The sequence below is a fragment of the Lichenostomus cassidix genome, chromosome 3 (genome assembly GCF_008360975.1).
Source record: "Lichenostomus cassidix isolate B80296 chromosome 3, HeHo_3.0, whole genome shotgun sequence".
Classification (NCBI taxonomy): Eukaryota; Metazoa; Chordata; class Aves; order Passeriformes; family Meliphagidae; genus Lichenostomus; species Lichenostomus cassidix.
Window position 1 is genome coordinate 30,873,601 of NC_139483.1, and position 25,885 is coordinate 30,899,485.

A 25,885-nucleotide genomic window follows, 5' to 3' on the forward strand; every position below is an offset into this window, starting at 1 on the left:
ACTCAGCAAATAATTTATAACTTCCTGAGAGCGACTCATTTTAAGTTATACTACCAGTGTAATGGCACGGCTTTAAAGATGGATTTCAGTGAGCAAAACCTGATCCACATAGCAAGCTGACTGTAGAATCAAAAGGAAAATGGCTTAGAAACATAATCCCCCACCACCAAAAAACTATGCTTCTTGCATAAACTTTGCATGCTGTCATATTTTGTTCACTGAAAGTATTCAGGCTCCATAAACATTGATGCTGAGATTTTAAAACAGAAATTTATTTCATTACAAGTAAAAGCTAATATAGAGCTGGAGATATTTCAGCATTACATTTTAATTGAAATTCAAAGTGGTAATTTTCACCCTTCACAAACAATATTTATGGAGCATACAAGAGTGTATTTCTCTCTAGAATAGTGCCAGACTTGCTGGTGTGGTAAACAGCCTGAGACAGTTTTCCACCTGAACCAAACTGTGCCAAAAGTTAGTTGGGACATATAAGTTAGTACTAAACACATGCACAAAAGCTATACTGCAGCAGATTCCTTCTGACTACTACCAGTATGAGTACTTCTGAATAAACAAACTCTTATTTTTTTATCAGAAAATTGGCAGAATAACAAAGCAAAAACCAGCAAAACCTGAGAATTGGCAGAATAACAAAGCTAAACCAGCAAAACCTGAGAATATTATTAAGTCTTGAATCAACTTCATAGCAGATGCAAATCTATATTTCCTTTCCCTAAACATGTTTTATATTACATACAAACTCCATAGCTTACATATTTATAAATATACCTCTTTAAAAAAGGATTACATTTTCAGGCGGATTATCAGACTTCAATTTAGTCACGGAAACTAAAAAAATATTTAGCCTAAATTCATCTGGATGAATCATACATCCAATTGTTGAATATGCTTTTTAAAATTCTGCACTAGGAAGACACTTCAAATTAACTTTGCCATACCAAGCACATCTCTTGCACTAATTACACTTTATTAGAATTTAGGACCGTAATAGTAATGTCTACAACTTTTCAGTTTTTCTGGTAAAGCCGGTAAATTATTTATAATTTTACTTTTGTTCCTTACACTTACTAGAAAAAACACTTTGAGTAATCAAACCTGATATCTAATGCACTTGACAGCTTGCAATTTGGGCTTCTTTAAGACCATTTACTATTTACATTCTACAAGAAATCACATAATTTAAAATTTTTATGTGAGAGGCTGTTCCCTCTGGACTAATCTGCTGATTATTATTAAGAGTACATCTTTGGGGGTTGTGTGTGGTGGATGTTTCTTTTCTTCTTTTTTTTTTTTTCCCTTCCATAACTCATGCAAGATCCTTGCCCAGGCAATCCAAATTAAAAGAAATAGATCCCTTGTGAACTCACTGCTTTACTTATCAAACTAATCCATGTCAAGCAAGACACAATGTAAGTTTACTTTGGCTAAAACTTTATCAACAGCAAGTATGTGTCAGTACATGAATGCTATTTTTCTACAAGGAAATGTTTTTATTAAGTCACTGCTACAGAAGCATATCTGTATTTGACTTAGGTAGGAACTAGAGAATCACAAATGTGGAAATATATGTAACATCATTTGGTATTAATTACATTCTGTGATCACAAGAGGGAAAAGCAGTCAGATCTCCTACCACCAATATCTTCCTGTACAAAAATTTAGATGCAGGATAATACAAACTATGGGCATAGTATTCTCTGACAAGAAACAATATATTTAAGTCTCTTCAGTACAACAGTACTGTTTAATGGATACTCAACACAGGATTTTTGTCAAGAAAATAGCAATAATAATATTAATAATAATAACAACAACCACCATGTTTAGATTCATACTAAACATCCTTCCAAGAACCTTACAGCCTGGTTGCCATTCAGTTATTGATTTTGCAATCTATTCTGCGTACCAAGGAGGAAAAACATAAATCTTTAACACATCAAAGCACAATATGTAATGTGAAATATATAGGCTATGATAACATGATTGACTACATGATTCTATTTCTTGCCATTCAGTGAAACCACTTAGAAAAGGAAAAGATCAGAAAGCATTTAGTGATAGTTTTAGGGTTTTTAATTTTTTGTACTGCTGAGAAAGAACAAATATACAATGATAAAAAATACCATATCAAACATTATTTCACATTTGCTGTACACTTTTCAAACTCTCGTAGTTGCTCTGTTGAAAATCTGCTCTTCCATTTGAACCACAAAGAGAGAAATTCCCTATACATCAAGCTGGACTGTCAAATAAATGTATTTCAGTGCTCTTCAGACTTATTTAGTAATTTGTTTTCCTTTCACCCTGATGTACTGTAATCTCCTAATCAATAAATTCCTGGACTTAGTATGCACTTAAAATGAACGGCTGAGTTCCCATACAGGAGATTTGGCTTGATGCTTATTTCAATCAGCCCCCCCACCCCCTAAAAAAACCCCAACAAAACAGTCTAGACAATGAGTCTTGCAAGTAAACACTCCCAAGATACGTTTCCTCCCTCCGATTCTTTAATACGTAAAAAAATGCTAATATGCATATTTCTGCTGTATGATCAGGCATTTTTTAACCACTAATAACACAGGTATCAATTTACACTATATTCAGATCCCACATTTATATGTGTTTTATATTCTACTTCAACTGTTTTAATACTTAGATCAGAATATTTAAATTGGTACAAATAATAAAATCACTATTCCAAAAAGTTTCCCTGGTTATTTTTCCCATCAAATAATTACACTAGAGAAACAATGTGATTAACAGGTCTTCATGGACTGAAAACCAAGAAAAATAAAAACTTCACAGCTCCCTAAAAGTCAAAGGCATGTTCTGAGCAGATCTGCTTCTTTCTAATAAACAAAACCCCAAAATATCAACAAAAGAAACCATATAAACACACAGCCTGCATAAGTGATTGGCATATGTTTATTTATATTTTTATGTATGAAGTCTGAGTCAGTGATTATTAATCCAAAATCATTTTAAAAGCCCATACAGCTGTCCTTCTGAAATAAACTAAGTGGACAGACTTACAATTTACATCAAATTCTAGTCAGCAATGTTTCCCAGCTTTAAAAGATTTTATATAAGCTGCACAACATGTTCAGTGCCCGATATATTTGTCACCAACTTGCATTGCTCTTCTCTTGCAGAAAAACGTTGATAATTCCTCTGTATCTTACATGCTGTTTTGTTCTAAATACTGATCTCTACTCATTTCATAATCTTTTAAACATTCTTTACAGAGTAATAACCTAGATCTGGTGAAAAGCAAAGAGCTTCTTACCATCCTGATCCAGTATTTTCCCCGTCTCTGGAGTTCAGCAGCAAGGAGCTGTTGCTGTTGCACTGCTTACTAGAGACACTGGAGGCTTTGGAAGCAGAGAATGTTTTATGTGGTTAAAATGTATCACCACTGATTATATTTCAGTCCCTCAATTCCTAGCCTTGATGCTCTGGAAATCAGCCAATCCAAGTGATAAAGAGGTTTGCAACAAGGAGTTGCAGGATTTCCACAGTGAATGCTTGGTGGAAATGTTTTGCTTCTTGATACTTGTTTTTTATATCCACTAAATGTTAAAATAAATCTTGGCTCCCTCTTCCCTCCTCCTCTTTTTTTTTTTTTTCCCCAGAATGAGATTCATATATTGTTCACAGGGGACTTTGGCATTTGCTATAGCTAGGCACAGTGCAGAAAGGCATCATGCCAGATTACGCATACATCTCAGCCAAGATACCTGAATTTTGACTTGCAACACACCCTGTTATTCCAAACATGGATCTTCCTAAGCCAAAGCTCCTAACTGCCAAAATACACAGTGTTTTTGTGAGGCAGCCAAATGCCCCTTCAGATTAGCTAAGAGCATCTTTTATTTGCAATGTGGTTGCTCTTTGTTGGCTTTTCCTTTTTGATTTTTTATAACACTTTTTTTCCCTAGTGAAGACAAGGTGGTAAGTTCCAAAGGGATGAAATGATCAACTGGCACTCCTAGTACCACCCCTCTCAAGAACAAATTTCACACAGCAAATTTCCCTGCAATGTTACAACTGTAATTAATTACTTAGTTAATATTGTAACCATCTTAATGTTCCCAATGATAGCCCAGGATGCCGCTGTGCTTGGTGTGATAAAACACAACAAAACAAAACCCCCCAAACAAAACAAAAAGCAAGCAAGCAAACAAAAAACCCCACAAACCCAAAAGCTAACCGACAGTCCTGACTCCATGGAGTATTTTGCTATCAAATAACACAGTAAAAGGTGACAAAGAGGACGCAAAAGGAACCACATCATATAAATGCTGGATAATGTAACAATAATTAGAATAAATTAAATATTTAACTTAGAATAATTTCTAGGCCTTTTGGGCCTCAAAATAAAGGAGTTTTAAAGAAAGAGTTATCAAGAGGCTATGGAGACTACTTCAGAGATGCTCTCAAGAAGAAAGAATATTATTGTACTAAGAGTGTAGAACTGAGCCTGGCATTATAATGAATAATGAAATAGGATGGAGCAATGCTTCTGCAACAACTGAGAGTTTATACATGTCTAGAAAAGTGAAGACCATGTTCTGTGCAAGGAGGCAAAATAAATTCAGAAGAGATGCTTGTAGCTTTCTTCTGTTTGCAACAGAATTCAATAATGATTTTCATGGAATCTGAATGGGTATAAGAGCGCAGGACTGACCTGAAGAATAAAAGGAAAAGGATGTTGGACTAATTGGCAAACCTGTTTAATAGGTGAAGAAGAGCCAGATGGAAATTTTGAATGTTTGTGGAAACAGTAATGAACTTACTTTAAGAAACTACATTAAATAGTAAGATTTGATCACCAGTAATACCAGCAATGTTGTTTCTGAACTTAGAGAAAGAACAAAGTAATAAATGATACATGTTATGAACACCATGTCAATGTTAGGTTGTTTTCCAGAGTGACAAGGAAGCAGCAGGAGGGAAGTCTGCAGGAGGCCTGTTTTAGCCATGTTGAGCTGTTGACATCTAGCTGAATAGCCACAAGAAGAGCTCTTTATTCCAGACCCTTCTTCTTCAGCCAAAACTAAAGAAATCCATTTGCAAGCCATCATGGCAAAGATAAATTTGACTTGTATTTGCAGATGAGATTGTTTGATGTAAATAAAAGGACCACAGTTCAACCCCTAAGAAAAAGTGCAAGATGGAGTGGAAAGAGGAACTGAAAGGCTGATTAAGAAGGTAGAAGGGTTAAAAATAAGCAAACCAGGTTCTACAAAACAAAGAGAGAAAAAATTTCAGGAAGAAAAATGGGCAACAGTATATAAGATATCTTACAGGACAGAGAAAACCAGTAGACAGCACTGGTTTCATTGTTTGACCAGAAAGATGCCTACAGATCCTTTTTCTTGAGCAACATCAGCAGCACTGAAGGAACAGAAGATGCATTGATTGGGAAGTGCCCAGTGCCTCACCAGGACTCTGACAGTGACCATAAACAACTCACACAATTGTATTATTCAGACTGCTAAGTGGACTCCTATCAGAGAGGTTCCACTTGTAATACCACTTGAGACCCAACAGAGAATTCTGTGAAACAATTTGCAATCAATCAGGCTACAGAGGTCTTGCTCTTTTTAGAAATAAAAACTTTTCCATCAGAAAGTTTCCAGGCATTTTACTACCCTACACAAACCTTTCCTGTATTCCTTGAAATTCATGAAACCCTTAAACTCACAAACATATCTGATGCCATAGTGATCAGACACCAAATATGAAGACATGCAGCCAAGTCTTGCTCCTGCATGTTTCGACACAAAACGTGAATGGGACAGGTAGTATGGCCCTATGCATACATACAAACAATTTTCAACTCTGCCTTTCAGTCAGCAAAGCCAGAATACTTACATTTTTTTGATTGAAAAGTAATTAAATTATTGAATACATGCAAATTTCAGAATTAATTTTGGTCTTCCCACATGGTCTTCCCACAATTAAAACATGCATCTCCAAAATTCAAGCCCAAATATCAATACAACATTCCTTGGGCCCCTGTAGAAATGTAGTCAGCAGACCACATAATTTAAACACTTATTTAGTTTTTCTTAAGCAGTGACATAAAGATGCCCTTGAATGCTCTATATGATCAAAGAATGCTAATGAAGCTGAAAAAACTGAAGTTGGATTAAAAGTAATCTATCTTTTGTGACGAAAATAGATTATATCTGGCAATACAAGTTATTTCACACGTGTTCTTTTCAACATGTAACCATGAAAAATCCTAACAAATTTAAATACAGAATTGTTGAGGCATTTTGGATTTGCTTGAGATGCCACAAAGCCTCAGACACATGCAGTTATGGCTCTCTTGGGGCACTCTGTAAATCTGTCCAAATTATGAAGCTGTGTTCTAGCATTATGAAGCACCTTCTCTCCCCATAAGCTGTAAAAAATTATGACAGTATCTATTAACAAATTGTTTTAAACAGATAAAAATAAACCACAGCTTGATAAGTAATAAGGCAAAACCAAGCAAAATTATTTGACATCACAGAATGAAGATAAACAAGATTACATACATCTGCAGGAATTCTAAAAGCCAGCAAACCAAAACAGATACAAAACCTTAAAGACACCTAGACAAAACATGAAATTTACCAATAAAAGACTTTAATTTTTTTGCTATGAATAAATAAGTCCAAAGTGCACTCTGAGTAGAATTTGGTAAAATGCTGTAATTCTACAGGCTATAAAAGTCTACTGAACACATGCCAAGAAATATAAAAAGTTCTCCATTCCTTCAAAAATCTAACTAGAATACGAACTCCAAAGCCAAATGACCAAAGTATAAATGCCAGTATTGGCCCTTCATTGTTCATCAGTTTCATTAGCAACACAGAAAAGTGACAGAATTTGCAGGAAAAAATAAATTGCAGGAAAGAAAGAGAGAAAATGCAGAAAGGGGGAAGAAGAGAGCTGGGGTGAGGAGTGCAGAAAGAGAGGTGCAGAACTTCACAGTGTCTCAGTCTCGTCCATCTTCAAGACTTGCTGGATCTACAAATAAATAGCTAGCACAAAAAAAAACCAACACCACCAAAAATCAAAGATTGATATCCCAGCCTAGTTTGTTACTCTTCCACAAACACAGCAGTGTTTCACCTTGCAAGAAGGTTTTCCAAAATCTCGGATATAAGTTACATCGTGAAATCACACGCTCACAATTTATCTATTAATGTCAACAAAACTTTCAGTAGTAAAATCCTGTTCTTCAAGAGGACTTACAAAAGCACAGCCTCAAATACATAAAATAATGTTCTGAAGCAGAAAGAGGATTAAGATGTTCTACTAGCCTTGCAGGAAGGAAAACTTTTATGCAAAATCCTGCTTGTAGAGATTTGGACCTCACACAGTAGGAATGTAATTTCAAATCAGCAGAAGAACATTCAGATCCTATGAAACTGGTACAGCATCTACAGAATAGAAGAGGCTACTTACCAATTAAAACTCCACTCAAGCAGTGGTCAAAGAGCGAAACATGGCCCTGGATGTTTAGCATTACCCTGCCCAAAACTGATGTGCCAGCTCACAGGCTGTAACTGGAGCAGGTGTCAGCTACTTAAATGGGCAGTATCAATACACAGAGGATAATGGGGTTTCACTGCCATCAAGCACAAACATTGCTTACAAGTTTCAAAGAAATATTTTCACTGTATTTTGTGAAGAGCTGAAAGTGTGAGTTAAAGGTAAGAACAGTCACAAAAGCAAGTCCATTGCATAAAAAAAAACAGAAAGAAAGAGAGAGAGAGAATATAAAGCCTCCTTAACTATCAGATGCAGCTGAAAAAACATATGAGTGCTGCCTCCCAGAGTCCAGCTGCCTGGAACAACGCTTCCTATTTTGACAGTGATTCAGCAGCAAAGAAAATCTCCAAGGGCTGAGAAACAACAGCTACATTCTCTGTTTCTGCCAACCACTGTTCCAAGGGGGTCACACCAAACCACCCCAGCTCAAGCTATGCATAGATTCAGGCCACTGTATTGTCTAGACAGCACAGACAGGTACCAGCTTCTAAATGGAGATGAATCTCTCTCTCTCTCATATGCACATGAATCCTTGCCCTCAAAACCTCATAAAGGAATATAGAGTTAATAGACCCTGCCTCTGCACAGGTCCCGAGAACGCAGCACGGAGACTGTCTTTCACCACTCCTCCACTTGGAGCAGCCAGGTGGGTTGTAAGAGCTGCTTCAGCACTCCGGGGAGATGGCTGGGGGCGATGTGGCACAGGAGCGAGATGCGGAGCTGCTCTGAGAGGGTGGGTGGGCAGTTTCCACTTCCTGACATCAATGTCAACAGAGACGATGCCACTGTTTCTATGCAGCCTGCAGCCAAACTACTCAGAGCAGCACAGCATTTCTTGATCTAAACACTGATGTTGGCACACACGGTGGTCATATTCTAAAGCAAAAGGCAGATGTTAAAGGAGTCCCGTTTAAAGAAGTTTAGGGTTTATCATATTTTGAGCACTAATCAGATATCACTATTTTGCAAGTTTGCAGCAATCTTCCATCACAAATTAACTCAAGAGATGTTCCAAAAAAAAAAAAAAAACCAAAACAAAAAAAAGAAAACAAACCGATCCTGTTCTTTCAGGCAAAAGAAAACGAAAAATATTACTTCTCCTCATGATTAGTGAAGATGGGACACAGCCTTGTTAAACACCGAGAGTGCGATCAGTACTACCAGTACACGCTGTGTTCGGGTCAGTGGGAAGCAGGGCTGCCAGGACAGCGCATCCCGCAGTGACTCGCCGCTGTTCCGCGCGGCAAGCCGAGCAGCGGCTCTGGCGGCGCCTCGCCCCTTGGCCGCCGGGGGGCGCTGCAGCACCGCGGGCGCGCAGAGCCGCAGAGGAGCCAAGCTCAGCGCTGCGATTGACTCCATCAGCCTGAGCAGAACGAGCGCAATTCGCGCTGTCCAGCCCTTCATAGGGCAGCGCTTTCATGGAAAGAGCCCACGTAATGCGTACGCTAAAAATAGCCAATTAGTATTTGGCCTCCTGTGTAACAACATTAGCTGTGTTGATGTGACTACCTTTTGTTTCCATGTGAAATTATGCTTAATGTAATTTTGCTGCTTTATGAAAGACATTTCATTCTGCCGCAATACTCTGCCTAATGCCAGTTGCAAACAGAAGTGGAAAGAAACAGCAGAAAGATCAAAGGTGCTACCACTAAGTTGAAAATAGTCAAACACAAAAGTGGAGAGAAGAAGTGGCCCCCAAGGAGACTTTCAAGGGTTTGTGTGACCTCAGCATTATTAAAGATAAAGGTGGCCTACATCTGTTGGACTTTTTTGACCATGACGCCCCTCCAAAACTGCCCTCAACACACATGCTAGAGATGGGTGGATCTGGAAAACTCAAGATGAAATACAGAGGCACTGCAGAGTACTACTGCAAAGCCATACAGACAAGAAAATGCTAACAAATGCATTGGATCCAAGGCTCACTGGTCTAAGGCTCATGTTCCTGCGTGACACAGTGCCTGTCAGATATGGTGGCACAATCCCAAGCAACAGGGCCAGGGGAGTGCTGAACTACTCCAGTGTAAAAAGCTCAATGACAGATATAACCTACTTTAAAAATCAACATATGAGTCTCCACTGCTTGTTCTCAGGGAAGATACCAATGTTGAGAAAGAAATGAAAAGTATTGAAACAGCACCAGCACTTGTTCAGGTACCAGACACTATGAAGCAGGTGGTGCTGATTAAACCCACTTCAAAAATGAAGAGTCATGAGCAAGAAATCAAGCAGGCAAATGACTGCTACAGATTTGTGAAAACTTGAGAAGTGTAGGTGTACACAATATGCATCTCCAGCACAGGCTGAGCAAAAAATGGACCTGCACAGTGCTGAAAGACATATGCAAGCTCAATATCCCCCTTACCTGATAGGATTTTGTGAAAAAACACAGCAAGTGGTCAGACAGATAAACAGAAACAATCTCTGGGAATGACAGATCATTTGAAAAACTGATCATAGCAGCGGATGACAATCTGGCCCACTTGTGCTAAGAATACAAGGAAGAAGAATAGGGAAGAGCTGATTTTAGTGGAAAGGTCTTTAAACAGCTTCTAAAAAATGTGCCCAAGTTTCTGAACTAAATTCTTTAACCAAAATATTATCCATGTTGCAAAAAGGAGAAAACTGATTTAAGGGATGGACTGTTTCCTTCAAAGACAGAGTAACAGTGCAGTTGTGGCTTTACCCTCAACTAATTAAGGCCAAATACAGTGAGATCAACAGATCAAGTCCTTCATGCATTGTACCAATCTTAAAATTCATCCATTTCACAAAGGATCACAAGATGGAGTATTCCATGTCCTGAGTGGTAAGAGGCTCCTACCTATGAAAAAGTGAAGTCAAGAGTCTTACAATAAGCTTGGGAATCCATGTTTTTAAAACAAAAGAAGTTGCTGAGAAAGAACAGGTTATCTCACTCTGGAGACTGATGCACAGAACTGCCAGTCCAATGGCCAAGAGCTCTGAAGTAAAAACACACGCAAATCACAGTGACAATCTGCTGTTACACAGCTACTCTTGACCTAACAGGCACACAAAACAGGCGCCTGGGGAGCAACATTGCTCCAACCAAAGGTCTGCAAATGGCTTATGCTTACATAAACTGCTGGGGGGAGATGACCCTGGTCAGATCAACACCCACACCGCTGCTCACTCACTTCCCCGTCAGTAGCACACAGGGGAGAAAAGGTAGAACAAAACAAGGAAACTTGTGGATCAAATAAGGACAGCTCAACAGGTGGAAAGAAAGAGGGGACACACTGCCTCCAAACCAGCAAGTGGCTCAAAGGAAATCACTCACTACCTCCCACAAGTGTGGATACCCTTCAAGCACCGACCACCATGAAAGACACACACCCCTAGCACCCTCCTTCCTCTGCCTCCAGTTTTTATTGCCAAGTAAGCAGTCATAGCTATATCCCATCCCAAACTCCTTCCCACCTACCTTCCTCCTCATTTTGAGGGGCAAGGGAGAAACAAATACCTTTATGCTGTGCAAGCACTGTTAAACAACAGCCAATAAGTGCTTTATCAACATTGTTTTAGCCATGTATCCAAAACACAGTACCACACAGTACTGTGAAAAAAATTAACTACATCCCTGCTAGACACAGTACAATTATTTTACAAGAAAGTTGACTGTCAGTTGACTGCTGAAAAAGAGAGCAATCTGGATAACATGGACAGCTTCATGTTAGACAGGTCTTAACATGAGAATGTTGCAAGCTGCCTGAAGCCACCACAGATGGAGTTGATGTTAACTCAGAAGACTCTATGGAGAAATGAATTACTGAATCAGACATAACTTCACACATGAACATTCTCAGCCCTGCTCTTTGCCACCAAAGCATTGCTTGCTTCTCAAATGAAATGTTTCTAGTGATTGTCTGGAGTCAGCTGGAAGGATGACATAAGAGCTGTAGTTAGGAATGTGAGAAAGAAAAGGGATCAATAAGGCAGCAAAAACCCAGAACCAAAATCAAGGCTGCTTCACTTCTCTGAACACATATTCCAGATGAAAGGTGATCACTGCTTGTAAGACCGTGTTTTTCAGGCTAGAAGGAAGTGACTGGACAGTGAAATAGTGGTAGAGTAGCAAAGTTAAAAACATTTAAAACAGTTAAAAACGGTGAAGCATGAGACAAAACAAGCATATACTGTGCATGGTGCATACATTCATTATACTGCACTGGCAGAGGAAGAAAGGCATAATATGCATTTATAGTAATTTAAATAAATACCCACATTTTTGCAGTGTACTTGACAGCTACTGTTCAGAAACTTAATGTCAGGTAATGAGTAACTTAATGAACTTATTACCAGTCAAGCTGAACTGAACGCAGAGCTTAAGTTCATTAATAGCTTAATCACCTGAAGATTTTAAGGCATCCAGAGGTAATTAAGGCCTAGGTATTCATCCTGGCCAAATTCTTTGCTGCTGTAGTGCATATACAATCTCAGTAGTTTCAGCTGTGTTTCACTTGTTGCTGTGTTCCAACTTTTTACACAACTGAAAAATATGGCATTGGTGAGATTGAGAGTGACCTGCTGGGAAAACAAAGATCACTTTTGAAAGACTAAGGACTGAAAAATATAGAGAGAAAATGCCACACATTGTAGAATAATGCCTTTGTCTCTCTCTCCCCTCTTTTGGGAAATGTCTCTTCAGAACACAAAAACCACTACATACACACACCCCCCGCCATTAAAGAAGCCTTGATGCTATTTCCTTACCTGCAAAACACTAATAAACTGCTTTCCCAGGTGATGCACAAAACTCTGCAACACCAACTCGCCTCTGAAATTTTAAAACTAAATCACAGCACTACTGTTTTCCACTGCTGACTTACACATTTAGATTACCTACACATCTAGTGCATTCCTGAAGAGGCTGTTTAACACCGTTAAGAATTACTGTATTTCAAAATGCAGGGAAAGGAAAATCACATCTGAACACAAAGAACTATTTGCAAACTATTACATAGCAAATATATAGCCATGTTAATGCTTATTTTTGTCAGATCAAAAGTTTTTGACTGGAGCTGGGAAAAGTAAACAATTTTCCCCCATATGTGAAATAAGTATCACAAATAATCCTTAAACCAGAATATTTGTTGGAAATGAAAAACAGATCAAGTATTGGAAGATTCTGCCGTGATGACATGCAGAAACTATAACGATTAAATTTAACAGCATTCTAAAGAGCAAAAGTAGAATCTAGGAGTGCTCTCCACATTACATTTGTTTAGTGTTGTAATATTTTCAGCCTCTACTGGATAAGGTTCAGTAGGAAGAGACTCAAATACCTCACATAAGTGGTTGAAGAATCTGTAAGTCAGACATCTGAATAGCAATACCATGGTTGGAAACACCTCCACTTTGCTCCTGGTTCTGCACACATTGCTTTACAGCAGAGAGAAGCCTGTCTCAAAATGCACCTTCTTGAATAAAGAACTAGAAAGATCCAATGCTCAGATTTAATTTTTAAATCAATTTAAATCCTCTGTAAGATTTATAGATATATATTTTAATACATATAAATATATTATATATTATATATTATATATTATATATTATATATTATATATTATATATTATATATTATATATTATATATTATATTAAAAATACCTCCTATCTTGTAAAGTCTTTGGGGGGTGAGAGAGAGGAAAATGTAACTATTTTCATTATTTACAAGAATTGCAAGTAACATTTCTGTACCCAACAAAATAAAGCTTCCTGTATATATATACATTTCCTTAAGACAGTATCAGCCTTGAATCTGCTATAAATAATTTGACCACTAATTGTAGACAAAGCCACAGCATGTTCACATAGTTTACAGGAACTATTAAAAAACCACAGACTAATCTGAGTTACAAATTTCTTCCCACAGATATAAATATTTGAATCTTTTCTTTGCTATGTCTTTACAATTAAATTAATTACATTTGGATTATATTCTGTTCTCTTAATATCTGAAGGAAATTGTTTAAACCACTTTTATAGTCTGTCTCCATCTTTCTCTTAAAACAAGGCAGTTCATTATTTCATGAAAACCAGTCTCACTGAAAAGAAAGCTATACTTGGACATACTCTCCTTGGAAATCTCTTCTGAACAATTCTCAGCAGGCTGTTTTCAAGACTTTATTGAGCCCTCTGAACACAGGAGAATCTCCAGAGAACTTCATCCTGATTTAAGAAGAAAACTGAATATATTTCAGTGGAAAAAAACCAAAACCAGTTTCTCCCCAACCCAAGGACCGGAGTTTCAATCCGATGAACTGAAATTGTAAGATACATTATGCAAATGCAAAACCTACTTTGTTTTCCTGAACAGTTTATTTTTTGGCTAAATGATGGGTGTACCTTAATTACAATTTTAGATGGCTTCAAGAATGTACTTTTGTAATACACAAGTCTCGCAACTATCCTTGTCTTGCACTGGATTCCAAGAAGCAGGGAACAATGCTTATCAAGGCAGGTAAATATTTATTAATATTCAGGAAAAAAAATCCTCAAGTTATAAAAAATCACATGTCTCTTCTGATGCTTGGAATCCCAAGATGCAGCACTGGATGGATCTCTGGTGAGGGAATGGTGCAATGCACTCATCTACACCACGGAGAAATTCAACAAGTCCATGTTCACTAGCACAGGGTCAGGCTCACAATACAGATTCATCTATCACCTGAAGCAACCAAGCCTGGAATATGGACTTAACTTTGAAGAGAACGTTGGTGGGAGACCCTGTTAATCTTTTCTCATTAATAAACCAACAGTTACTGGCACATATAATAGTTGCAAAATGTAGCAGCTAGCAGTCACCTGTACTCATGACAGGGAGGCAATACACCTGGATTTGCTATCATGCAGGTACTACCTCCTTCTACAACAGTCTCCTGGGACAGCCACCATAATCCCCACTTCACTTTGTTTCACAGAGTGAAACCTGCATTAAACCTACATGTGCATTTCAGAAGTGCAATGAATACTCAAAAACTTCTATTAGGTGTTCAATCAATGGAAATGGAAAAGAGCCAGTTAAAGACTTCTGTTTAAATCTCCCAAGCACATACAGCATGGACTCAGCCTTAGCAACAAATACATTTGCTTTAAAGATCTGCTTATATTTCTGTGTACTATTTGTGACTGTAGACACAGTCTGTGCAAGTGCCAGGGCTGGATGAAAACCTAGGGCAGCATGCCTCATCTTACAGACACTTGTAATAACAAAAGACAAGCCCAAAAGTGAAATATAGTGGGTAGGACATTAATCTAGGAGTTGGAGAACTAATTTAAATCCAAAATCAACAAACTGAGACAAATTGCTATTCTCTGCCTTTATTTTACCTCCTCAGCCTTCATGATGAGACCTCTTGCTGCATTTGCACAGCATACTGCAAAAAAGGCTCTAATCTCAGTACAGAATACTAATCCACATTATTATACAATATCCTGTTAAAAAATAAAGGTGACCTCCAACTTTCTCTATAGGCTTTCACACAATTTAGTATCTGTGGGGTAGGTTACATATGTTCATAAATTAAGACTGTGTCACACAGTGAGCCTGGAACCTGTCCAGCTTTATCCTTATGATCTGTGAAGCCAGTCCAAATCTCTGAATGTATTCAAAAGATAATGCCAGAGCCTAGTCCTTCCATCTGCACTGCTATCAGAACTGCAAAATTAATGATAGATGCCTACATGTCTTCAAATCTGGAGTGTGTTCAATACAGGTTTATTCCTCAGTTTGAACCAAAACAACTTTTGCAGTTGATTAAAAACCACAAAGATCTTCACCAGAATAGCCAAATGCCTCAATTGTATACTTCACATTTTCCAACCACTGAATACATACTGAATATTATATAAAATGGCTATTACAGTCTCTTGAGCCAAGAGGCTTTTCTTACTGTGAAGATAAAGTGAATCATCTGAAAATGTTCAGATTCTCCTTCTATCCAAAACGAAGGCATAGTTTTTATACTTTTCTGCATATATTTGTAACATTATCCTTCGGACATCTACCACAACATGGACGAATCTGTAGCAATGTACAAGACTGTCAGACTCTGTATTAGACACAACTATCTCAAACATACATTTTTAAAAAAGAGTAAAACTGTAGCCTGAAAAAAGGGGAAAGAATAAAACAGCCTGTAACCTGGAGTAGTCTGATGAAATTACCAAATGAGACAAGAATGGCTGTTTTTTCTTTTAACCTGCGTAAGCGCTTGCAGAGGTGTAAAACAAATCACTATTCTTAAGGGAAAACAAAAATGGAGTAGCAGCAAAAGTGAAAACCCAACCTTTCTGTAATAGAAGTTTGACAAGAATGAACACAAAATAGGTGTTGTCTGACACACCTTGTAAGCACAGCATATTTGTTGCAGTCTGTAACCCAAGACAGTCAATCATTCTTTGAATTACTGTACTCATACATTTTTACCTATTCTCTACCTTATCCTACTTAGACAAAAACTACAATTGTGGATGGATAACAACACATTTTTACCAAGTTGCTTTTTCAACTTCCATCTTACTAAAAAATGTTGACCCAATGACTCAGATTTCCTGAAAAACTGAATAAACAGAATTATCTCTCTGAAGAATAGGAATGCAGCCATCGCAAAGGATCTTTGAATACAGCCTGATTTTTACTGTCCCTCACCTACTGCACAATGACTCCCTATTCTGCAGTACTTCCACTGTAGGAACTGGAAACACTGGGGCTCCAGATGGCAAACAGTGCAGAATGCAAACAGATTATAACTCACCTGACAAGCTTAAAACAGATGTTAGGAAGGCAGGAGAGGTAATCTTGTTGTCTTTTTTTTTTATTTTTTAAAATCCCAAACTAGTACTTGCTTGCTTTGGTGTGCAGACTCACACAAGTGTAAAAGTACTTAGAACTATATGGCCTCCTTGCAACTTTGTTTTTTTTTTTTAATTTAAAAAAAAGATAACATTCATTTTTATGAAAAAAGATAATGTTTTCTTGTCAGGTCTCTGGTTTCCAGCCTTACATAAAACACAGCTTTCTGTTATTATAAAGTTTTGCCTTTTAATAGAGGGGGAAAAGGTATACTTTAACCACAGGGTTACTCATTCATGTTCAAATAAAAAGAAAACAAACAAACAAATGAGAAAATGCAAAAAAAACCACACCACTCCCAAAGCCCCATCACTAATTGTAATACAACACACCTATAAAGAAAAGGACTCTATTTCAAAGTACGACAAACTAAAGACCAAGTCAGTATCTGTGCTGAATATAATCTTAAAAACGAAACACAGCCTAAAGCCCTCAAGACAAGAGCTTCATAGTAATCAGCACTACATAAGCCATCAACACATCTTCCCGCAGAGTTTAAAATTGAGAATTTTAAGGCCTTGATCCCGAAGTTCATTGGAATTAGCAGAGTTTTCAATGGCTTTGGATCATATCCTAGAGAAATAAGCAGGTGCAGGCAGACTGCAATATAAGGCAAGGTAACAGAAAAACACATTAACAATAAGAATGAGTTTACTTTATTTCCTGAGAAACAATTTGCACACCTGCTTTATTTCAAAATCCTAATACAATTATACTGCAGGCTACATTTGCGTGTAAGAGGCAGCAGTTTCTTTGAACTCAAGATCTTTAGCTTATTTCAAGATAAAATGGTAAAACCAAACATAAAAAATAATATATGTATTATAACCCACAGGGACTTAGTAATTTTGTAAGCAAAGAACATAATTTCACCATTTTTATATAAACTGTAATGAAAAAGATTAGATACATTGGTCATAACTCTGTCAAAAATGCAAGAATACTAAGTTCTAAACATTTTCTTACAAGAAACCATTATTTTAAGTCTTTAACCTGATGATTAAGTCTTTAATCTGATGATTAAGTCTTTAACCTGATGGTTAAAATATAGTTTCATCCATCATTCAGTATTACACTTAGTCATACCTAAGGCAGTCCAGAGGCATAAGCATTGACTATGTGACTCAATCTTCCTTTCAGTCTTGTTTTTTATGATTTACTTAAAAGAGGGACATACTTTATGGGCATGCTTCCAGCAACCCAATTATAAAACATACACGATTGTAAAAGTTGACAGAAAGTATATACATTATCTTTATTTTCTCAGAAAATATACTTATTAAATGTATTTTTGTTAAGTGATCTTTTATCAGTGCAACAGCTTCATAGTTAATATGTTTCTGTGCCACAGTTTGCACATGTAGCTTACAACTCAATGAAAAAAATGTATTTTATAAAGTTACAGATAAATGTAACTAAATATTTTAGTATCTATCTCAAAGAACACCTGTTGGTTTAAATTACTCCAATGACTTGAGAAAAATGAAATGAGCTGGTAATTTGTTTCCATTGTATCCATTCGTTCAAGAATAAACATGGTTTGGTACTTGATCTTTCACAGCCTCCTGTAAGATCCTCACAGGGAATCTGGTGAAAGATGGGCTGGGTGAGCAGACAGTGAGGTGGACTGAAAACTGGCTGAAGGGCCAGGCCCAGAGGGTGGTGGTCTGCATAATGGGTTACAATATGCCCTCAGCAAGTCTGCAGATGATACAGAACAGGGAGGAGTGGCTGATATGCCTGAGGGTTGTGCTGCCATCCAGAGGAACATTGACAGCCTGGAGAAATGGGTCAACAGGAACCTCATGAGGTTCAACAAAAGGAAATGGAAATTCCTGCACCCGAAGAGGGAAAGCCCCAGCAGTACATGTATCAGTAGCACTGGGAGCAGTCAGCTGGAAAGCAGCTTTGCAGAAGAGGCCCTGGGGATGCTGGTAGACACCAAGGGCAGCACGAACCAGCAATATGCCCTTGTGGCAAACACGACCAACAGTATCCTGGACTACATCAGAAGGAACATTGCCAGCAGGTCAAGAGGTGATCTTTGCCCCTCTGCTCAGCTCTGATGAGGTCACAGCTGCAGTGCTGTGTTCAGTCCTGGGCTCCCTGTGTGTATTTTGTACAACAGAAATATGGGGCTGCTGTAGAGAGTCAAGCAAAGGGCCATGAAGAAGATGGTTAAGGGAGTTCATCAGTATTTACAAATGTCTGAAGAGAAGAAGATGTAAAGACAATGGAGACAGACCTATCAGTGGTGTTCAGTGACATCTTGCACTGTTTATCCAAATATTTGAGAATATGCTCTCCTAGTTGTGTGAAGCTATGGCCACACAAAGTAAGCAAATACTAATAAACACTATAAAAGTTACTGGAGTGTGTGTGTCCTGTGTGCCTACATTTTATAAGTGCACTCCTCAAAGGAGACAGATAAGAAACACTTTATGTAGGAAATTAAGTGACTGGTAAGTAATACTATGAGTTTGTACTAGCAATGCAAGTTCAATAAAATAAGTCTAGTAACACATGCCTCAAAGTCTCACCCTTCCTGAAAGGAAACAATATCTAAATCAGTATGCCAGAAAACTGAAGAAAAGAAATCTGAACCTGCATTAAATCATGCTAAGGTTCTCTGAAGCAGCTGTTATTAAGAATTGTTCATATTAATATTGCCTTTCAAAACTAGAACCTAGACTGTCCTTCACCCTGAAGCCAAACAAAAGCCCTTGTTCAGATAAACAAGCCTAAGAAGGAGCCCTAGCAAAATGCTAAAATGTATTATGATAGCATTTAAGTTTCCACCTGTCAGAGCACAATTATATGCTTCAATTTGCTCTTGGCCCCAAGTTCTGCAAGGCAGTGAGGACACATAAATGCAAAAACTTCCAAGCACATCAGAGTCCTACCTCAGATGCCAGCAGGCAGTTGTACAAAAACAACTTAGTCCTGTCATATTGGAAAATATTTTCTCTGTTATGCTTTGGATTAGGGTAAGTAGAATTTTACTTTATGAAAGCTAACTGCCTAGTGGCTAATGCTGATATTGACATAGTACAAACAGGCAATTGAAGTAATCTGTCCTCAAATATCATTGTGCATTGCAACAGCCTGCCACAGCCATCTAGGTTCTTACTCTGAAAAAACAGAGAACTGCACAGCATACTCTGTAAGAAGCCATGATGAAGACAAACACATCTCTAAAGATGCCACTTTGCTCCTCACTTCAACCAACCCGAGTATATCAACCACCAAAAATGAGGTTTATGATCAGCTCCTATCCTACTAGCACATTCCTGCTCCTTTCTTTTCATCAAATTTGGCTCACCCTGCAGCAACATGATTGCTAGATCAGTTCACCTATCTAAAAGAAAGTAAGCAGTTCCATTTGGGAAGAAGGCTAAGTAAATTTTCTCTAAAAATCAGCAAGTTGATCAGCTTCACCTCTAGTCACATGGTCACCAGCAGCAACACAAAGAAGATGGCTGATCCCACTTCACCATCAACCTGCAGACAAAACATGCTTAGAACTGTATCTAAAATTTCCAGTGTACCATCTTCTCTGGTGAGCTGCAATGAAAAATGTTATATTATCATTTATCTAAAGTATTCACATGGTTTACAATATGCCTATATGTATATTTTGTCATCTTTACTGGATATATCCCCAAAACCCTTATAAAAGGCTGAGTAATGCTATTAGTCCATTATACATACAGAGAAGCAAGTTGCAGTTAGAGTATGGTACCTTGCCCAAGGTCACAAGAAAAACACAACATCTGTTTCCTGTTTCTGTCTTTAAATGGAGTAGTCCTGAGACACTGTCCTGAGATTTTATTCCCTGTCTATGCCCCAAACATTTCTTTACATTAGGCCAATTTTAAGAGACTGAATCTAAAAACTGAATATACATGCATAATGAAGTGAAAACTGAATAATACTTTCTCTGCTCATTTCCGTAATTTTTTACAGACTAGTCATTTTTTTGGAAATTTCAGGGAAGCTAAGCAAAGCTAACTTTGCAACAGAAGAATCTCCTGGCATATCAGGAAACTTGGACAACGTTTTGAGTCTCAAAGTAGTACTTCTACTGTTAGATACTTTTCTCTACTACAAAAAGGATAAGTCACAAACATGGGCTCAAATCTCTTGAGCAAAGTAACAGCCAGCCTAACTGCAGACAGTTTGCCTTGGGAGTAATTCTGGGAAGGTAATAGCCAGGTGCACTCAAGAGCAGGTGCAGGGGAGGAATTACACCCACTTCTTTATTACAGTTGGAAATGGCAAACATGTTCCACAGTCAGAGTGAGGCCAAGCTCAGGAATCAGCCACTGAGAGGCCAAACTTTTCATAGTTGAAGAGAGAAGGCAGCAAGTGAGGAAAATGATGTGGACATCACCTGGATTTACCAAGAGCATATTGTATTCGACTTGCCTGAGTGCCTTCTGTGTGATATGACTGTGAACTCTGTGGACTAGAGGAAAGCAGTCATATTGCATAGCTGGACACTGGCAAGGCTTCTGACAGTCTCCCAAATAATCCTTACAGAGAAATTGGCAAGATGTACATTGGATAACCTTGTAAGTCAGGCTGGAAACTGTACAACCCATTGGGCTAAAAGAGTTGCAGGCAGCATACAGAGTCCAGCTGGTGGCCAAATACCACATGAGTATCTCAGGGATCACTACCAGGATCAGTGCTGGGCAACACAAGGCTGCAATTCAGACAGATGTCAGCAGTCTCAAACAATGGTCTGACAGTAGGCCTGTAAATGTCAAAGGCAAAGTCCCACACTGGGAAGGGCACCAACATAAGTACTGTAGAATCAACACTTTTTCTTTCATATAAGTAATTAAAATTAGTCCACAGAAAAGCAAATTAATGAATTAACTGGCATTGATAAGGGGTAACACAGACAATCCTTCAAAAGAATGTTGTTTTCTCTAGAAATCCAGAGCACCAAAATTCTCACAACTTCTCAACTAAATCCTGAGCTAAAGCATTTGGGCTTTCATTTTTCTGTACGAGTAAAAATGGTTGCAGTGGTGTAAAAATCTTAAAACCATAGACTCTTAAAAACACACCAAATTAAATCAGTTAACAACACCTAAAAAAAAAAAGCTCAGGTTTTCCAAGTGGTTTGTAACTTCTCTTGAGGTCTGTGAGAACAAGCTATCTGCCACTACCTACTTCTAGAATATGAAAGAAAACAAACTAATTCTATGTTTTAAGATCCCAAAAGACAAGACAAAATGAAAAGGCAAGTGTAAAATCACCACCTATATTCCCTCAAACCTTAACACACATAAAAAAGGGCAGCTTTTAAGAGTGTCAAAGATCTTTTTGCAGACTGGCTGGGCTTTAAATAATACCTTTTCCTCCCTCTGAAAATAGTCCATTGGGATGCATACACAGTCAGGAATTCAGGACTGAAAAAATGAAATAACTGGTATTATTTCAAGTTCCTAACAATCCAATGTTTTTATCTGCAACCAGCAATTAATTTTATTAAAAATGCAAACTAAGGGAAAGTAATGTAAGAATTGAAACTGTTGCTATTGCCATACCAGGCATTAATACTGTACTTGGAGGCAACTCCAGGTCATAAAACATGTTCCCATCAGACCTGATGTTCTTATCCATACTCTTTATATCTTCCTGTCCCACAACATAAAGGAGAGGAAAGAAGAAAATAAAAGCCTCCTGATTATCTGAAATATCAACATTTACTTGTGTTTCCCTTATCAAGTGAAAGTGCTCATGAAACACAATAGAAAAGGAGGCATTTCCACTCTGAGAAAGACAAAGTTGTCACTCAAATGGCAAATGGAGACTAGTGATAGCATGCAATAGGTCATTGACAGGGAAAAAAATATTACTGAAGTGACTACATTGTTCTCCTTACATGCTTCAAGTAGCATAATAATCTTAGAGATGATATAATAAGCAATAACAAAGAGAAACTGTTATTTCATTTCTGTAATCTTGGTTTAGAATCCTCAGGAAAGAATTCTACTTTTAATGTAGTTTTCCTTTGCAAAGTGGTATGAAAACAGCTTGAATCTTTACACAAATAAATAGCAACTTGCCTGACATAAAGACTACAGAAAGAAACAGAAAACTCTGTATCTCAGAATAAGTATGTTTAAACAAAACAGGTGAGACCATTAAGTTTTACCTGTGTTTTGAGGTGCCATCAATACATACAGACTTTGGAATAAGCTTTTTTCAGGTTGCAAAAAACCTCACCTCAGAAATATTTGGGCAAACATACATTTGCAAAGGCTTACGTCTAAAGTGTTCTTGCAGCCATCTAAAAATTACTCATGTGCCTTCTCTGCAAATAGCAAACATTAAAAATAGAGAGCAAGAAGATGGCATTATTTGTCTCCAGTCATACACAGTGAATTGCAAATAAATAAAGAATTTAAACCAGCAGAAAATCCTAAAGAACTTGTCACCCGCATTATGATTTTGATAAAATTAACTCACAATCAGAACATCCTGAGCCTGTGGAAAGAGTGGCCCCTATTCAGTCTAAATACTTAATATTCCCCTTTTTGGTGGTTTCTGCAGCTTACACATCCCTCTCTTAAAGGTATGCAACAAAAGCTAGTTCAATGAGTCAATAACTCCACATGCCTCAGGGAGACACTAGAGTCCATGAGACCAATTACATCAAGAAAAGAAAATCAATCTCTGCATCAACGTTCATGTGATGTTTTTAGAGCCCACCATTCCAAGGACTCAACCTCAAAAGCTGCTTTTGCTGTTCCTGTCTTGTTGAAATATTTGGCCAGTGTGTATGTGGAGACTCATGATGGAGCTTCATTTCAGGCAGAGCCTTCAGGGGAAAGCAGCGAGTCTGCCACCACTGTGAGTGCACAAAATGAACAGAGAAAACCAAACACCAACAAGAAAAATAACCAAACAAAAACCCTACACCTCTCTAATTGCACGAAAGTATTAAGCTAACACAGAACCCAGAACTCAAACCCACTGCATGGAAAGATCTGAAAAAACAGATTTTTGCCCTATCATCTTGCAGGGCAGGTCTTTTCCTCTGATTTGGCTATCCAAGTCAAAAGCTCTCAAAGGCTGTGTTGAACAATTATGTTGTCCCTTCGAGAACCCTAAAAGAGCTTCCATCTTTCCACCTACTACTACAAGTGAGTTCTTTCCCCCTTTCAGCAATCTTCCAGCCTAGTTACCTTCAGTTTCTTCAAGCCTCACCATTCCTCTCCTTCTCTGCTTGCCCCACCTCCACCCTAAAAGCTTCTCTGAGCCTCATGGCTCAGTTGCTCTCAAAAATCACTCATCTCTCCCTTCACAGCAGAGCAGCCAGGACAGTATAATAAGAGAACCTTTCTTCTGCTGCCAAGCCACCTTTTTTTTTTTTTAATTAAAGGAAGAAAACAACACAATGAATGGTAAATGTGCAATAAATACAACTAAACAAAACCATCAGTTACAGTATCATACTCAAGAGTTGAAAGTATACACATATACAGAGACATGTAGTTTATTTTAATTAAGTAGAGCTAGAACAAGCTACTGTAAAACCAGTGTAACACACAGGAGAGAGCCCTCTACCAGCAGTTCTGTTGTTTTCAGACTACATCATCATCATCATGTCTCAAATTAAACATGCAATTATTATCAAGAATGGTATTTTGGGAAGGTGTTTCCTTCATGGTGGTAATAATCAAACACCCATCAGTAACTTATTCCTCATTAAGCTATTCCTCTCAAGTCTGGAGTTCCACCCTATGAGCCTGAATAAATTAGCCAGATATGCTATCAAAAATTAATAATGCCCAGAAATAAACTGAGAACACCTGATGCCAAATAGAATCTTAAAGTAAATAAACAAAGCAACAAGTATTCCCAAAGGTTCTTATAAAATATTTTTAATCTTGCAAGTACTGGAGAAACACACATTTAAAAAACCCAAAACACAAGTAGCTGTTAGAGAGAGACTTTTACCAAAAACGAAATCATAGAAAGCATCAGTGCAAATACAATAACCATCAGCCTTTCAAAAATACCACACCCCATATCCCCACTTCTTTAAGCAATGTATTTTAAAAACCCCAAAACAACACAGAAACAACTTACAGTGGTAACCTGAGAGCTAAAACATAAAAAAAAAATTAAATAATTCATGTGTGTCTTACGTACTGTGGCTGGTAAATCAGAAAGTATTACTATACATTGGTACTCCTATAATAAACAGACATTTCTACCTCTGCCACAAACTTCTCACTTGATCAGAGAAAATCCTATTTACTACCTGCACAAACTTGAAAAGACACACTCTCAGTTGTCTATTTCTGATGAACGGAAATAAATGTGCAATCACTTGTAAAAGATCCCACGAGAATGTGAAATACTTTTTTCATCCCTTTCAAGGTGCAATGGTATAGTTGCTTGAATTTCTCTGTACTGAAAAAAAAAATTGGAGCTCTTATTTAATCAAAAGGAAAGAGATTCTGAAAGAACATGCTGTTGGCTCACATGACAAAGTCACACTGGTGGTGAAAACTTTTATTGCTCTTCATGTAATCATTGCCTCTTATATTACCAGACCTATAGACCACACTTGCAATGCTGTCAGCCAACTCAAAGTCACACAACTCAGAAACTTCCATTTTCCTTGTAACTTCAGGGTTTTCAGAAGTGCATATTCAGGACTTATGAGTTGAAATCGCTTAAGAACTTCAGAAAGTGTTGCCCTGCCAGAACAAAAATTATGTATAAACTTTTTTAGAGAAGTGAATTTTTGCATATCCAACATCTGTTTTGCTCGCTGTATTTTCCCTAGGTGTTCCACGCTAGGTGCATCGCAGAACATGGCATACAATAACAAAACAGAGCTGTGGATTTGTTAGAGGTGTTTGAGGGGACAGAGCAGCAGGGTGGGGACAAGGGAATATAGAAAAATAATTTAAAAAATAAGCATCATGAAAGAATTGATGAGATGAAGTTAATAGGAAAACAATTAAAAACCAAGGGCCTTGGGTAGGTAAACCCAACCCTGGAGAAGTAAAAAGGGAAGCAGTTGTGCAATACATGTCTTGTAAAAAATGGATATGAACAACAGTTATTTCAATCCAACCAGAATGTTTGGAACAGCCCCAGGACAGACACAGACTAGAGGACAAAACTGCACAAACTGAAGAAAAAGTTGTTTGTTTTTTTTTAAATTGAAATTTCCAGCAGACTAAGGTTTCAGCTGTCATATGGTTGCAGAAACAAATTGATTTAGGCTGATGTGCATTAAGTCCATATACACAGAGCCAGAGAATACAGTGTGGCACATTCCAGCTTTCCACAGCAGGAGTTTGATGCAGCTAAGCCATGACAAAAAGGCTCAGAGAGAACAATATTGCAGAAAATGGGATAAAATAACACAGAAGGGGTTAGCTGCCTGCCACAA

At 37.8% G+C, this 25,885-nt stretch overlaps 1 protein-coding gene across 2 annotated transcripts in view; it reads right to left on the minus strand.

The window, feature by feature from the left end:
- Positions 1-25,885, minus strand: part of PLD5 (phospholipase D family member 5) — a 176,360-nt gene that overhangs the window by 137,518 nt on the left and 12,957 nt on the right. The window contains exon 1 of one of the 2 annotated variants that reach the window (XM_085055149.1): positions 3,311-3,599. The exons of the other annotated variant lie outside the window; for it this stretch is intronic. Within the exon in view, the coding sequence (XP_084911275.1) occupies positions 3,311-3,313 (3 nt within the window). The 5' untranslated portion in view covers positions 3,314-3,599. Of the gene's footprint in view, positions 1-3,310; positions 3,600-25,885 lie in introns of those variants that run through there. 2 annotated transcript variants of the gene reach the window in all.